Below are 17,569 nucleotides of genomic sequence, written 5' to 3' on the forward strand. Positions count from 1 at the left end.
TCCCACAGTTCCCGGCTTCTTCCTTTTAAGTCAGATACAATCCCTGGGAGTATGGCTGTGAGAGATGGATGGCAAACAGCCACCCCGAGTCAATTCAGTGTGTCCAGATGCTCGTTAACAGTAAGGAAACATCGGCAGAGAATAGAGACGTAAACCACAGAGCAAAGAGAGCAACAGCAGAAAAACAGACTTCCTCACTATCACCCATACACAGCACACATATTCTACTCAGTGATCTGGGTGTATAGGGTTTACTGTATGATTCATAAGAGAAGTATAATTCCAGTCATGTAGCAAGATGAACAACAGTCTGCTTAGCAGGCCCATGTCTGCCATAGGAGGGATGGAGCGAAGACGGGGATCAGGGAAAAGAGGATCCAGTGAGAGGCTCAGAACCAGGCAAGATCCATGTCACTATTGTCCAGGGTGGAACAAACACAAGATCGTTCACAGCAACTTGACATGGTTAAGAAATACATCTCACAGACACACACACATACAAAAACACGGACACCAACAGACGCACACATGCATACACATGCACACTCACACCAGACAAAATGCTAACCATAACACATCATGATTTTGTCTCCATAGCCTCTCTGCCAATGAAAACATCCATGGTATCCGGGAAGCAAAGGGTATAATCCAGTGCTGTGTGTGTACGCTGGACAGTGTTTCCTATGGATGCTGTGTGTGTGTGTGTGTGTGTATAGGGGGTGGGCTGCTGTTGCTTCAGCGTCCCTGGTAGCCAAACGTGCTGCTCTCCCCAAGCTGTACCTAAAGCCTGAGAGGACCGCACTGTGGATGGGGAAGGGAGATCATCAAAACATGGACTGGACTGCTGGAAGTGAGAAGCCAGAGCTGGGAGCTCCCTATACTGAGTGTGCATGCATGCCAATATGTGCTCAGCATACAAATACACCAAAAGAGAGAGGTAAACAAATAGATGGCAGACCATATGGTGAAGATGGCAGCGGTTTAGCGTGATGAGCCCGACATCGCAGTGCCACGGTATCCTTTTCTTTTCGTTTGAGATCAAAGACATGCACCTCTCAAAGTCAGCCTATGTTAGCAGAAAATGTCACCTTGTCAGAAGCCAATTAATATTGATGCCTTAACTAATTTAGGAAAGCACACAGGGGTTTAATGCAATGTGATCTGTGATGTGTGGTCACTAAAGCCATAATTCAGTTACACAGACAAGGCAGCGGCAGATTAAAACACACGAGGACTACATTTAGTTTCGTGATGCCATATCAACTTAGCATTTGTAGGAAGTGTTTAAAGTGCCTTAAAGCCTTTGGGAAACACTGCTCTGTCTTCATATTGACTTTACTGATGTAAATGTGTACAGTTAAGTTTTCAAGTTCATAGCTCTCGATTGCACAAGTAGGACAAGATAAGTAAATTTTATTAATATCTCATGCTTTATATTTGGAAGAGATGCACACTAATTTTGTTACCATATGGGTCTGTTTTGTGCACAACAATGCCTTTCTATGACCTCATACTCTGAACCCCTATCCCGCTTCATTGTCTTTGACAAATCTTTCCCACCCTGCTTCCATTAGTCCCCTTCCTCTCCCACACTTCTCCACTGATCATCCTTCCCCTCTTTGTCTCTCTCTCTCTCTCTCTCGCTCCTATTTTTTGTCTCTCGCTTCGCTTCCCCTCAGTCTCCTTTTCTCTCTCGGTGTCTCTCTCCCTGGTGTGGTGTCAGTGGCTGGGGTGCTACTCTTTCTGACAGCAACTGCACTGACGTCAATGACATTCTTCTCATGCTTAGTGCGACATCAGACACCGGCGCTCAGAGAGGCCACTCTGCTGCACAGACGCAGGGCTGCAGCCAAACTATGTACCGGAACAGCTTGACAGTGAAGTTGGAGTGGGAGACGATGAGAAGAAGAGAGAGGAAGAGGAGCAGCAAGGAGGAAAAGGAAGGAGAACGCAGAGCTCGGGAGGAAGGACAGCTCTTGTGACACTGAGTTTAGCATCAGCTTTGAAAATAGCTTCTGGCCGCATCGCGTGCAATAAAAAAAGGAAAAAGAATGAATGTAACCAAAAACATAATTCTACTGTGTTGAATACTGAATGCGAGTGACACGTGCATCTCTTTAAACTCACCTCAGTGCCTAAATGTTTAAAAAGCTGCCATAACCGTTTGAATCAATTATGCAAATTACTGCCTGCCTGCATTGCTTGAAACTTGAAATCGTTGTCTGTCTCTCCCTCTTTACTTTAACCAGCAACTATTCTCATCCACAACAGGTAAAAGGTCAAAGAACTATTAGTGCATCTTTCCGATAACAGAAGAAAAAAAAAACTGCTCTGGCAAGCAGGGGCAGGAAGCTAAAGATGGAAAGACAAGCAGAGGAAGGGGCAAAGAGCCCTACATGCAATCTCACTTTTATTGACCAGCATCTTCTCCTTGACTGATTTACCGACTTAATTTTAATTATACTCCCTTTATTGTCTTTCTCTGCAATGCGACTTGTTGCAGGCTCAATAAGCCTTTGCGTTACAAGTATCAGTCAATAGTCTCAAATAATTATGCTCATGACTCACAGCTGTCACCAGTTTATGGCAGGGCTGTGCACCAGATTATTTTCTAAATATAGCACGATGTCAGTGGTTCTTAATATATAAGCAGGTTGGTAAGTCTTGAGATTTCGATTTTAACATCTGTAAGGATTGCCCACAAATACAAGAGTAAGCAAAAATTTGGCACCCTTAATAAATGACTATTATAAATATATAGAATAATATATAGTTTTGTCCTTTTATTGAGCATATCTATGTCCATGTGTTTGTGCGTGCGCGCTCATGATCATTTTACCGAGCAATGCACAGTGAAATTATTTATTAATGGTGAAGGTTATTTGGTCTTTCCTGCAAACACAAGCTGGGTTGCAGCCATTGACACTGCTAAAAAGCAAAGTGACTGTCAAGGGCAAGTCTATTCTAGCCAGCTAACACTGTCTGTGCCATGTCTTCCTCACAACAAAAACACTTAAAGCAGACCAGACAATCTGTGCAGTACAGGGTATCTGTCCAATGTGTTCAACACATTAGGTTATCCAAGACAAGTATTACTATATATATATACACACACACACACAACCTATTAATCTGTTATGGGAACAGTGATCTGTCTGTTGCTACAGCCCCATGAGTGCTTCTTAGAATAGAGACGTGTTACCAAATAAAAACAAACACTTCACCATACTATCGGACAGTCTAATTATTGTTGCTGTGAACCACTTCTCTGTGAAATATACAGTTCATATTTATATTCTGGCTCATGGGTTTGTTTGTTTGTTTGGACTTATTGCACAACTTTTTGTGTGCTTGACAGCCCTTCATTGTTATCATATTTATCATCTTAAAACTGATAAAAGACATCATGATAATGATAGCGCTTCCGTTTTGTTACTATAAACTATTTAATCCCAGTTTCAGTTATGGATGAGACTACTCTGGTAAGGCTCTCCTTTTAGTTCTACTCAGAATTGATCACCAGCTTTTAGACAATGAATGAGCCATTTATTACATATTTTAAGTTATTATCTGTATTTCACTATCGTTGCTTATCATCTGCTTCCGCACTAGAGATCCCTGTGTGCCAAAGTGAGGTAAATACTGCTTTACAAAGTGCCGTGAACCACACGCGTACACACAAGGACACACAGTAGACAAAGATATCATCAAGTCATGCCGTTCTTCTGTCTACGTACCTGTGAAGGTGGTCTTGGTGATAGGTGGTGGGTTACACATGGGTGATCTTCTGTCATGGGGGAAACAAAGAGCCACACAAAACAGTCGGTTATTAACTCTAAAAATAACAGTAAGTAAAGAAACGTAATCTCCTTTTGCTGGTTTTTTGTGACTATTACAACAGTCACACTGTTGTTGTAATACTGAATATATCCAGCAGAGGGCGAGCAAAGCCCGACTATGTGTGAGCACTGGAGACAGTGCAGGCAGGTGAAGGATGTGAACAGTAGCGGTTCTTGATACGGGCGACACGGGCGGTTGCCCGGGGCAGCATCGTGGTGGGGGTCGGCATCACGGGCATCGGCAAAAAAATTTTTTTTAAAAATTGCTCGTTCTCATGCTGCCCTGACGTCATGCCAGCGCATATTAGGAATGGCACATGCACCGATCGGTTTTCTATCGCCCATTTGCTGGGAGTAAGGGCGCCCTCCGTTTGCAAGGTGCGCCTGCTGCGTGCGGCACAGGGAGGAGAGGACGGGGCGGCGGGGGATTCTCTGGCTGGCTGAAGCAGCATCTAATAACCAACTCGCAAAATAAAACAAAATAAAAACAAACAAACCAACAAAAACACCAGACAAACAGCCTGCTGCTGAAGTCAAAGTAAACTTTACTGTCATCTCCGCTACATACAGTCCAGTATATAGAGAGACGAGACGACGAGGCTCCAGTTACAGCAGTGCAAGTAAACAAACAATAAATATAAGAAGAGTAAGAAAATAAACATACACTTTAGGACCAGGGGTAAAGAGAGGGGTAACAATTTAAAATTTCTATTTTACAGTTTGATGATTTAAAGTCTCAAACACACAACCCGTCGAAAGGGGAGGGGCCGGCTGCTTCGAAACAAAGCACATTTCATTCATAGTGTTGTAAATCCAAGCCCATTATGTATTGATGTTTTGAGTCCTGAGTTGTGCGAAATCCCAGAAATAAACCCTAGACAAAGCGAGTCTGTGAATTAAGGTGTAGGTCTATTAGGTTATGTCGTGGCGATCCTCGAGTTGGGGGATTTGTGTTCATATTGGAGTGCAAAATTAAAACCAATGGAAGATGGACAAGAAAAGTTCAAAGCCATCAGGTGCTCAGTTTAGAAAAAAGAGAAAAGAAGAGGAGGAGAAACGAGCAAAAGATACAGGTAAGCAGATGTGTCATTGGATAATGGCAGGTCATCCTGAAACCATCAGAATCAGAATACTTTATTAAATTAAGGAAATTATGTGGGTTACAGTAACAGACTAAACTCCAAACAATACAGTATGTTACAGATTTTAATATTAATTAGTCATTGTCAGTTGTTGATTGGTCCTGTTCTCATTGTATGATGAATTATGATGGCTGTTTGGTAGCCGTTTGCATACTATGCATACTCTCTCTCTTTTCATATGTGTGTGTGTGTTTCTCTGGTGAAATTCAGTATGGTTCCGACAACAGTTTTTTGTTAATGTACAATCCTTAATATGTTTTATGTGTGTGTGTGTGTGTGTGGGGGGGGGGGGGGGGGGGGGGGGGGGCGCGCCAGAGGGAGAGTTCGCCCAGGGCACCAAACAGGCTAGGACCGCCACTGGATGTGAATGACAAATTACTGCCACATGCAGAGTAGAACAACTCAGCCATAAGGTGACTGTGATCAGATATCATAAGCTGGTCACACTGATTATTAGAGTCCTCTCACTACAGCAAGGTTTTGTTTCAGTAAAGCTTTACAGCCTTCCAAACTTACTTATTGGATGTTCTGTCTTGTTGTAGGTTAGTTAATGCACCAAAGTTGTTTCGTACAGTTCTCAAGCTTGCAAGAACCTGAGGGGGACATGACAGAATTGAACGTCACATTATGGCAGTATGTAAGGCGTCAAGACATCAAAACTGGTGCAACCGCTCACCTGTGCAAAGGGTGTTACAATCATGTCATCACCATGACTGGAAGAAACAGAGAGAGTTTTATGTTAGACGCAGACTCACAGTATAATGATAATGATTCAGCAGCAGAAGGGTGATTCATTTCCATGCCTTTGTCCCTATGTTCACAAATCAGAGGAGGCCATATACTTCACAATGTTCAATAGTTTAAAGGCAGTATTAGGCTTCAGTGAGAGAACTGAGGGGCTTTATTGTTGTGTAACTGTACACGTAAGGTAGCTCAATGACATTTGCAGTAACTACCAAACCTATTCTCATGGTACTGGATAATGTAAAACATGGAAGCTGTTTTTGCACCTCTTCTTTCCATTTCCTTGCCCCTATCTACACCTATAGGGATCATTAAGTTCTTCTTTCATGTTTTTACTGACTTTTATTTACCCAGGTAAAAGTTAGCTAAGCACATTTCTGTCTTGTCTTCACTGATTGCCCCCATTTTTTTTTTTATTGTCGCTAGACACGCTGCTCCTGGAGCTGGGGTTTATGAGCCTTGCTTAAGGACACCTCAGTGAACACTGGGAGAGAAAAGCCTTTCTCAGTCAACCAAGGTAAAATAAATTTAATCAGTAAACTTTGAGTCAGTACCTGCTGACCTCCAAGTTATGTGAACACCATAAACAGCTTCAGGTGATGATTAGTGTCACAGAGCCTCTTTGCTTTACTGCACTGCTGAACAACCCCACGGCTCTGCTCTGTGAACACCTGGCAGCACCAGTGCAGTAAATACTGCAAATTTTGGTATCGATCTGACAGCAAATACAAGGCCAGTAATGGCACTACCAATACTGATACCAGTAGTTTTAACCTAAAAAGGCAGCTTATGGGAAAGCAGTCTATTTCGATTTATAAAGCAAATGTCATCAATTTGCAAATTCCACTAAATAAAAGCACTTTGGGTCGACTTCTGTTTTTTAAATGTAACAGGCAGGGGCGCGACGGGGGGGGGGGGGGATACATCCTGTCCTACCTCTATTTCGAGAGAAGCTGGGATAGGCTCCAGCCCCTGTGACTGTAATGAGGATAAGCGGAAGATAATGGATGGATGGAATTTTGAGTTTTCCTATAATTTCTGGAGAGTTCTGAACTTTAGAGGTCGCTGAAAACAATTTCCTTCCATTGACTTGACCTGGATTTATGTTTATAAAGCTATGCTATTAAGTATTTCATAAAGCTTTCTTATTGTACTTCCAAATTTCATCCTGTAAGATGTAAAAGAGAGAAACATGCAGGTTTTTTTAAAACATGGTAACTAGTGTAATACCACAGAGCAAAAAGCAGCAGCAAGAACAAGGTCTAAGGTTACTGCAACTCCTTATTATTCATCCTTTTGTCTATTTGTCTTTCCTTCGGGCAGATCCAAGTGCTCTTTTTGTCAATATTTTTATTTCCTGTAGCACAAAGTGTACAGTACATGTAACTGGATAGGCACCATTGTGTGGGAAACACGAAAGAGCTATCAATATATATACTCTGACCCTGGAGATACCAGCTGATTTGTGTGTTACTGGGAAGTCTGAGTTCTTTGCTACAGCTGTAAGATAATGTAAAATCACGATTATAAAAGATAAATGATAAAACAAAGACATAAAAGTGAACATTTCAGAGCACAAATCCTTCCCATTATCTTTAGGAGACACAAACCAGTAACTCTGAGAAAACAAACCTATAGACGGATGCTTGTGAATGGTTTGTTACACCGTGCCCTTTCTGTGCTGCTGAATGTAGCCAAGAATAGATATGACACCAGAATCATCTGCAGGCCATGCACACGTTCCATAAGGCCCAAAGGATGGAAGCTTTGAGACCTGGGGACTGTATTACAGGGCGAGTTGAAAATACCTGGGACATCTTTCTGTTACATGGCTCCACTAAGCCTAACAGCCACAACAATGCTAAGCAGTCACAGTGACCCTGACACTGCTTATAAACACAGTAAGTCAATCCACATTTTTTGGGCTTAGCTGTGTGCAAGTTCACGTAAAAAGCTTGGTGCTGTCGCCAGATGAATAATCGCAGACACGGACAGCTGCACATTTTTTCATATGAAGAATAAACTTTAATCTAGGAATAGTACGACGAATTAAAAGAACATAATCAAGGCTCAAAGCAATACAGATACTGCAAGCAAAGCCAGAAAGGAAAGACTGCACACTCTGTCCTGTCATTAAAGCAAAGGAAGATATTTCTGCAACTACATCTGTGTACGCTATAAAAAGTGTTTCTTATATGCATTCAAAAGGTGTGTAGGACATGTTTATCCTTATTCCTTCAGCTGGAACCATGACCGAGAATCCAAATTCCTCTCAAAACTGGAGACACTCACACTATCCCTGCATTGAGCAACACAGGATCTTCTAAAAATTGTGCTGCTATTTTTTTAGAGAATGGGTTGGTCAGCTGGTCATGGTTTTCTGTGATCTGTTATACCCAACCTAATGTGCTCTGATGCCAGTTATGATTGAATTATCATCTTTATATAACTCTTTTAGAAGTAAACCAGCATAACTTTGCAAACCCAGATTTAAAACTAAAGTTATCTCACTAATCCCAAACTCTACCGGTCTCAAGTTCAAGCTGAAGAAGAAGACATTTATCAGGATTCAACAGGATTATTGTTAATTTTATGAAAGTTGGGATGGAAGCAGAAGATACCATTTACTCACATGTCACTGGCAATGGAGGAGTTTCGCGACATGGACTTGGGTGAGAGGTCATAGTCGCTGTCAGAGCGGTAGAGGAATGACTCTCTCCGTTGACTGTGGACAAAATTGGCCTGCAGGATGAGGCCTGAGCCCGGGCTGGCCATTGGGTCCAGGGGGCTTCGACCTGATGATGTGCCATTGTCCACATCGAAACTGTAATTAGATAAAGAGAAAAGAACAAATATCAGAATCAGTATGTGAAAAAAGTTATTTGATCTTGCAAAGTGAGATTTCTACCACTGACAGATTCAAGCAAAATTTCTGAAGTTCAATGGTGAAAAAAAGGAAGGGAAATTTCCAGAATAAAACCCAATTATCTATGCTTCCGGAAAACACAGGATTTATGTACACATTAGTCACATGTTAGCGATGCTGATGACTTTTCATTGCAGCACCAGGCTCTCATGTCCACTGGTTGGTTTGGTAAATCTCCAAATCCATAGTTAGGTTCATACCAGACATGGTTTTAATTATTAGCATAGACCGTACAGAAAAGAAGGCCTTTATAATAATTTTTTTTGATTTCTGGTTGGGGGACTTTGTGAGCAAGACTAAGCCATTACGCTGAGTTTTTCTCCCCCAGAGCAATATCGCTGACACAGCCCAAGTATCAGCCTTACACTCCTGGGACCATTCATTATGCATGGGCTGTCTCTTTCCCACTCACTCTCTCTGTTATATGTTATAATCCAAGTGTCACTGATATCCACGTGATGTCCAGTGTAGGAATTGCATACATGGCATAGGAATAAAATAAAACAGAAGAATTTTGATGTGCAGTTTTTTCTTAATCTGCCCAATCTAATGTGCATAACATGCTGGACTTATTTTTCTTTTTAAAAATGTCTTTGTAGGGCTTAGCTTCCAGGTCTGAAAAGCAAAGCATACAACCTGCATTCTGTTTATTTGCCAGCGGGAAGCAAATAATGTGGCTCAAAAAAAGAAATCCAGCTGTAGAAAGGTCAATGTGAAAACAAATGTATGTTCCCCTTGGATAATTACCACGGTAAAAACTTATTAAATGGAATAAGATAATCATTTTGTATATTATGGTACCTGCTAGTGCCCATGAGGGTAGTAATCCAACATACCTATTAGAGCTGGCCTACTTTGTTACTCACATGTTCTCTTCACAATCAGATCCACATCACACTTTAAAATCTAAGCTGGTGACAGACAAAAAATGTCCATGTTGTTTTCTATAGTCTATGATTCACAACGAGTTTAAGGGAGAGATAAAAGTATCTTATCACCCCAATCACAGTCACTTAATTAATTTAAGATTGGATCATCAACATAAAATAAACTGCGTAATTCTGACGCATTTTTTGTTCTCTTTATCTGAATGAGCCTTACACATTAGCTTTGTAGAGACTAGCTTGCCTTAACAAGTCATTACTAGCTCCACTTGGCTAACTAGCATGAGCAAAATGAGCATATGGCTAATTAGCATATTCTTACATAATGCTGTTATTCATCTTATATTCTTACATGTGCCCTGTCCACCAACACAAAATGTGCTCTTAAAGAAATAGTTCAACACACAGTCACACAATCCCTCAGTTTTTCTCCCTTACGTGCTGTTGCATTTGACTTCAGCAGCTCTAGGGATAACACGCTCCCCCCATTACCCAAGGTGATGAGCTTTGAAAAAGCATAACGCACGTCTACTCCATAGGTATGTCAGCCCCACGGGTCCACGCTACTTGTGGACTGTTGGCTGATATTAAATTACTCACGAGTTTCATCTATTACAATTATAATGAGCCATCCATTTATTATGTAGCTGATTATGATTGGTGGCAGGCTAATTAGCACATCATTAACAGTAAACGACAAATGTTGCACAATACAGAGCCATCAAACATACAACTACAGACATTAACCTTTGTTTAAAGACTGCACAGAGAGCCACTGGGAATACCCCTGCTCCAATAACGCCACTGACTCATAGCTGAGAGGTATTTCTTAACCAGTGACACCATTTCCGGCTGGGACGTCATGGTGAGCTTCTTAGTCTCCTAGGTGATTGTTCACCCAGGTGATGACTAACGCTAATCATCAGGGATATCTGCCTTATTGCTACAGCTACTAAGCAGTCCCATAATCTTGTCTGGTGTAAATGCAAAGGTCAGGGGGGATTCCCCTCAGGAAGCTGCTCAATGCACATAAGAATGACATCTCTATCATTATAATTGTTATCTTCTTGATTATCAGCATCCTCTGAAATAAAACTAACACAGATTTAACCTGTCAGTGGTGTCCAGTACTCGATCATCTTCCATGTGGAAAAGCACAGGAAGCCAAGAACAGAGCGAGCACTTCGAGCGTGCACAAATACATGCTTGCATAGTATAGAAAGCATGTCCCTAAAACATTACTGAAACATTCCTTCTCACTACAAAACGACAAATTATTGATCTTGTACGATTTCTGCAGTTTATTTCCCAACTTAACCCTTCATAAGTATCATAGAGTCATAATTCTCATCTTTCAGGAACCATTTTAATGTTCTCTCTAGCCCAAATTGGTTGAGGAGTTACGGTAACCTGAAACACATAGTAAAATCTAGGAAGCGCTGATTTTCTTACTGTGTTTAGACAGCAGTGCCTTGTGAGTGCTTTGGGCTACCGTGATACACCAAATATCTTCACAAAGCTCGTTTTCTCTTCTTTCCGAAACCGTTTGCATTTTGTCTCTTGCACAAATGGTAAAGGTGTTACAGTCGTTTGAAGACTGCTTATAAAATAGGCCCGCCGCCGGGTTGATGGTTACAAAAAAAAGGGGGCTAAGCAAAAGACAACTCACTGACCCAAGAGCTACATCTAATGACTTTATAATGACAAAATCTGGGTTTTTGTTTGTGAACACGAGGGACTTTGTGAGGAAGAACAAGTCATTATGCTGAATTTTCCTCCCCCAGAGCAATATCGCTGACACAGTCCAAGTATCAGCCTTACACTCCTAGGACCATTCATTATGGATGGGCTGTCTCTCTCTCCCACTCACTCTCTCTGTTACATGTTATAATCCAAGTGTCACTGATATCCATTTGATGCCCAATGTATGAATTTCATACATGGTATAGAAATAGGAATACAATAAAGCAGATTACGTTTGTAGTGCAGTTACTTTGTAATCTGCGCATCTAAATGGTCAGATACCCAAGGTAATACACAGGACATGCTGGGCATATTTTCTACAGTAATTAAATGGTTAAATGTCACCGCTGTAATCTCATGGAGTGGCAGAAAGATAAACAAGTGCAAGCTTTGATTGTGGAATTTGATAGCTTGGCTATCTGCCTTATGCAAGAAAAGGCAACGGTATTGCCCTTGTCACCTTGCAAAGTAGTTTGCAGTCATGGTACATGACTATATCCATCTTTCTCTCTCACACACACAAACACATGCCTACTCAAACTCTTATAGCAGCTCTTGCCTTGCATATCACCCCATCTCCTTCCCAAAGTACTTCTCTTCTAGAAGTGTGTCACTCTAAACCAGTTTTATCTTCACTCACACACACAACCCCCTTTTCCACACACTTTTTTTATCACGTCAGGTAATCCATCTGTTTTCCTCACTGCAGGTGTGAAAACACATACTCACACAAGTGACTGATAAGTTGGCATTCCTTGCACAAGTCGGTCCGTTCTCCAGCTGCTCTGTAGTGAAGTGTTAATGGGTGTGCCGCTCATGTGTGCAAACAGGACAAAGATGACACCGTGAAAGTGTTGAAAGAGAATACTCAGCATATGCGTAACGACCGATTCATTATCGCACCTACTTTGACATCACCGTCTACTCCCATTTGCGCCTAAAACCAGAGACACGTAACCCCTCTCCCAGCATGCGAGGGTATGTGTACAGTGTCATTCCACTGACACACCCTCTTCAGGAATGACACAATGGATCTATGTGCTTGAATTAGTGGGGTATTGAACGGGCAATGACATCATAGTGGGAATATATAGCTTTTTTCCTGCGTTCAGCAAGCAGAAAACAGAAGAACAGAATAACGTCAACACCCCTATGACTATGTTGTGACAATCAACAACAACACATGAGTAAATACATGAGAATTACTGTTAAAAAAAACAGGGGGGGAAACCCTTGTGTTACCTCAGGGCTTAAGAGAATGGAAATCCTCTGTTTACCCAAAAAGGAGTGATCCAGAACTGAGATGTATATAATAGGCAAGGAAATAAACATTTGATCTGCAAGCACTAGATTGATGACAGAAAGCTCTTTAATAGAGTTCCAGACATCCCATCTGCTGAACATCATAAGGATAACACTTGTCTTATTCCACATTGAAAGGTTTAAGGTTGCCTCACTATTTTGTCTTGGACAAAATAAGGGACAGACGAATAGATAATAAGAGTCCAGGCTAGTTTTACACTGGCCTTTCCTTTTTTGCACATGGTCAGAAAGCTTCCTTGGAATAGGTTTGTCAATTTGGGTTAAAATGCCAAATAGCTATAGTTATACACAAGTTTATAACAAAAACTTCATTAAATGCACTTTTCCAACCTATTAATTTATATAAATATATGTCTCTCTATTACACGTAAAGCTCAAAATCAGGCCTGTGTGAGAAGATGATTCACTGAAAAAAAAAGAGAAGAGGACACACATGCTAACATAAAAGTACCTTATAGAGTGCGTGGCATCCACAGTGCGCAGCTACAAGAGCATACATGAATATTTGGAGCAAAGTTTCTCACAGGAGTGGAGTTTCATGTTTGAGTTTGGGTTGCATGGGGGGAAAAAGGGAGGGTGGACTGTTGCCAAAAACCTTTCAAATTTACTGTAGCAAAGCAGTGGTCCATTTAAAAATAAGAAACTTTAAGCGCACTGAGATAGATGAATAGTGGCTGCTGTGACTTTCTACTGCAGGACGTGGCTGGGTCACATACATGCCTAAGGACACTGCACAGCTCTTTTATCGCCTCTCTTTTTGTGTCTGGCTCTACATCATTTTTGTCTCCGTCAGTTCTCCCATTCTGTCCGTCCGTCTCCAGCACACACTCTAAATGGCATAGATCACTGACTCATTCATTTTTAGCCCTGGGTCACTTGAGCAATTACAAACACCACGGGAGATGACGTGATAGAGCTACGGGGAGATGCACTGGAGAAAGAGGTCAGTGCACAAGTGTCTTTGACAAATAATAAGCCGAGTTGCAGATAGTGAGGCTCTGTTTTTCCAACAGTCATTCAGAGTTGGTGGACAAGAAAATCTGCACCAGTACCAGACACAATACGTAATGGAGACACAATGTTTTCCTTTGAGTTTATGCACAGTGTCTAAAAAGATCTCATAAACTGAAAAAAAGTGAAAGGGATCATTTTTAAAAAATATATATAAATAATCAAATTGATGCATATTTAAATGTGGAAAGTGTGCAGTTGTGCGAATCAGAACAGAGACGCGTTGAAGCAGACAGAGGAAAGATGACACTGGATTTATTTTAGAAAGCCGAGGGCACAGAGGGGAGCAGGCAGCAGAGTTGGACAAGGAAAGAACTGCGCATGTATAAGCATTCAAATGTGTATGTATTTAAGAGGATTGTGATCCCGTGCATGTTTGTAGGCGTGAGGTACATGATCCTGAAGTGTGTGGTAAACCTGGCCCTGCTCTAAATGCAAAACAACCACCCATGACTTAAGATAAGAAGAAAAAAAACCCACAGTACTGTAACATCCACAGATGGAAGAGTGGGCACGGATGACACATTTGTTGCAGGCATATGTTGAATAACAGAAAAGCTATGTTTGTTTGCTGGAGATACTGCAGAGCCAACACCTCTGCTTGATGGTATCATCAGTCCTAAATGTACGTGATTTATTTTGTGATTTTTCACCACTGAAAAGCACACAGGCTAAACACAATGTGCTCTGATAAAAAAAAGTAGCATATGTCTGAAACTTTTCTTTTTTTTTTTTTTCATATGTCTGAAACTAAAATTATGATAGTTTAGAACCTGTCTCGGAAACGACCATGTTGTTGGGTAGTACATGTGCACCTGGCTTGATTTTAGTTTCTATGAATGCAAACTTTTTGAATAGTTGTTAAAGGTAACACTGGATGTAATGCAAATACAGTACAGTACAGTACAGTACAGAGTGACTTGACTATTTTGCATACTTAAAATAAAAGCAACAATTTTTTTGAGGTTTTAAAATTATGTCTAAATTCTTCATTCTGAAGTACAAAAAGAGCTGTTTTGGTACTGTTAGAGCTGGGCGATAGAACGATAACGATATGTATCGCGATATAACTTTTACTCGATAGAGAAATTAAGCTATCGTGATAGACCTCGCCGCTCTCGTCCTCTTAAAAAAAAAAAAAAAAAAAAAGGTCAGCCAATCTAAATTAAGTAGCGCAGAGCCGAACCAATCACAGCCGCAGCGTCACGTCGCGTGACTTGTTACGTACAGCACAAGTGCCAAGCCGCACGTGTGTTTGTTTGGGAAGCAGCCAGCGGGTAATGGAGCCAGCGCGTAATGGAGGAAATGAGTGTGCCGACTAGAAAAATCAACCGAGCGTGACCGAAGAGAAAACAGATGATGGTTCCAATGCCGGAGAGATTGTCGAACGGAAGAGCCATAGAAGTTCCGTAGTGTGAAGGTATTTCGGCTATTTCAAGTCTGACAAAAAACAGAGTAGCGTGCACTGTAAATTGTGCCGAAAGCAAGTCTGGAAATACAATAAACTGGTGCATGCGTCACACTGTGCGCCACGTTATTGTTTCGGTGAAATGAATTTCTACAATACTGTTACTGTTAATTCTACTCTCTGCAGTGTTTAAATGCTTACATATATACACACAGTTACTGTCCCTCCACACATACGACTCGGTTCTGCTTCTATGCCCCAGCTTTGTTTACTTTTTCCCACCGAGGCTTCTAGACTTCTGATTGGCCAACATTTCTGCACGGTTAGGAATCTAGCGCCACCTGCTGCTTTGGCATGTTCATAGCAGCGTTTTCCTTCATTTCTGCCTTTATGTGTGGACGGGATTATTTTTTAAAACGAAAACGGAAAATCTCCGTTTTCAAAAATACCCGTGTACGTGTGGACGTAGCCTCAGTGTCTGACTGGAAGCGCTAATTCGTCATTCGGCTTTTGTCGGACTAAAGTAACTGTTAAAACTTTGAAAAGCTAAGCTATACAACAAGGAGAGATTGAGAATTTCCTTTTAGTTCTCAGTTTATTTGATATTGACAAAAGTTAGTCAGTTTTGTCTGTTCTTCTGTAAAACAAACTAAGATTTATTTTTAGAATTAATATTTTGTTTCTAAGTGGAATTGACAATTTAGTCTGTTTCGTTTGTTCTGTTTTGAAACTTAAACGCTTTAGCGGCTGCCTTTTGTGTAGTTTGCAATATTTGCCTTTATTTATCTGAAAAAGTCTCATGTTCCTTAAGTACATCTACCCTGTTGAACTTATTATGGGAAATAAATATTTAAATAAAAACAAGCTGCTGATTATTTCACATTTTACTTGTGAGCAACAGCACATTTAAATCTTACAAATATAGTTATTTGGCTTATATCGTGATAGATATCGTTATCGCCTGAAATGAAAAAAACATATCGTGATATGAAAAAATCTCATATCGCCCAGCTCTAGTACTGATATTGTATGTTTTAGTAAACTGAAACTAACTATCATAAAATAATATTTAAAAACTGTCTACAAAAGTTGGACGTAACCACAGAAACGTCACCCGCTTATTAGTGAAGTCCCATCTTGAGGCAAAGATGACACCGTCAAAGTGTTCAAGCATAAAAATCAACATATGAACATAGAAGTTTTCAGTCTTGGGTAATTAGCAAAGAAACATGATGTGAGAATATAATTAAATTCTTTATCAGAAGGAAAGTGTGATTTTTTTGGACACTTGAACCTAATGTTAGCTGGTATAATGTTAGCTTATAACTAGCTACTGTTGCTGTAGCAACTCGCTAACATTTTTAAAGAACATACTCCTCACAGTAGCACATTTCTGACCGGTGAGCACTCATTTATTGTGTCACGGTGTTATGATACCTCTAAGATTAAGTTGTGATGAGTCTAGAAAAAGGAAATTCAGTGAAACGACTCTGACTCTAAAGGAAAGAAATTTAGCTGTGCGAGCATCTGGGGCTCAACCTTCTTCTCTGCACAGGCTTATAAGCACAATGGTGAACCTAATAATGGGAGAATGGCTCCCTCATGTCTGCTGTTCCGCTTTTATACTAAGAGACCTGGCCAAAATACTGTACCATGGTAATGCTCAGCACTTTCCCTGTCATATTTTATTAAAAATGACAGAAAAGGCTGCTTTCAGATTAAATTAACAACAACAACAACAACATGAGTAACTGAAAAAACAGACTATGAGGAGGCCAATACCCTAAATGCATTAGGTCAGGCTGATAAGTGTCAGACTACTCGCTGATAACCAAGACACTCGTCATCTATCTGCCCCGTACTCATGCACAGCCCTTCATCGTCACACATTCATTGGCACAAGCAGCTTTGCAAATGCACACACATTACATGAAATTAGCACTCATCCGTTGGCAAATGCATCAAAAATCTGTCTTTGGCGTTTAAAATCATCACTGAAATTCACTGTGTCACTGACTAGTGAATTTTAGTGATGGTAACATTTTATATAGGAGTTTATTTAAGTGTAACTCTAACATAGAAGAAAGCAAATTGTAATGTCCTTGTTTTCAGTAAAGCTTTATGTTTGTTTGAATTTAATTCCCAGCTTCTTGCAGTCTCTTGTTTTCCCACTTCTTCCATCTGGTTTTTCTTGCCCTGTCAAATACAATAATGCTAATCCTTCACTGTAAGCTGTGACACTACCTTAGCGCACACTCTCTGCACCATTCAGAAAAGTCAGTCAATCATGAAAGACTGACAAAGACGGAGGTCACCATGGCAATGCTGCGTCATCTCGGTTCACATATTTCAAAGCAAAGCAACACAGCTCTGCTCCTACATACATTGAGCTCCACTTAAATATAGACCTATTTTCATTTTCAGTCTAATGCATCATCTTAGGACTGGCTTGCTAAAGGTCAAACCTGGGAAAAATGTTTGATAACTTGCACATTTTCAGGCCCTATGACAGGCCAGACACGTAACCTTTGGCATTTACTGCCTGCCTG

General features: G+C 40.8%; 1 protein-coding gene across 7 annotated transcripts in view; it reads right to left on the minus strand.

Moving 5' to 3' along the window:
* Positions 1-17,569, minus strand: part of pde4d (phosphodiesterase 4D, cAMP-specific) — a 203,893-nt gene that overhangs the window by 16,477 nt on the left and 169,847 nt on the right. For 6 of the 7 annotated variants that reach the window (XM_085294715.1, XM_085294714.1, XM_085294716.1 and 3 more), the window contains 4 exons: positions 8,358-8,549; positions 5,658-5,694; positions 5,498-5,574; positions 3,738-3,787 (listed from right to left, as the gene is read on the minus strand). In XM_085294715.1, the coding sequence (XP_085150841.1) occupies positions 3,738-3,787; positions 5,498-5,574; positions 5,658-5,694; positions 8,358-8,549 (356 nt within the window). Of the gene's footprint in view, positions 1-3,737; positions 3,788-5,497; positions 5,575-5,657; positions 5,695-8,357; positions 8,550-12,007; positions 12,112-17,569 lie in introns of those variants that run through there. The other variant, XM_085294719.1, reaches the window with a different exon arrangement.

This window comes from Mchenga conophoros, linkage group LG12, assembly GCF_057382185.1.
Source record: "Mchenga conophoros isolate Kocher_MC1m ecotype Shallow Benthic linkage group LG12, M_conophoros_male_GT1.1, whole genome shotgun sequence".
NCBI lineage: Eukaryota > Metazoa > Chordata > Actinopteri > Cichliformes > Cichlidae > Mchenga > Mchenga conophoros.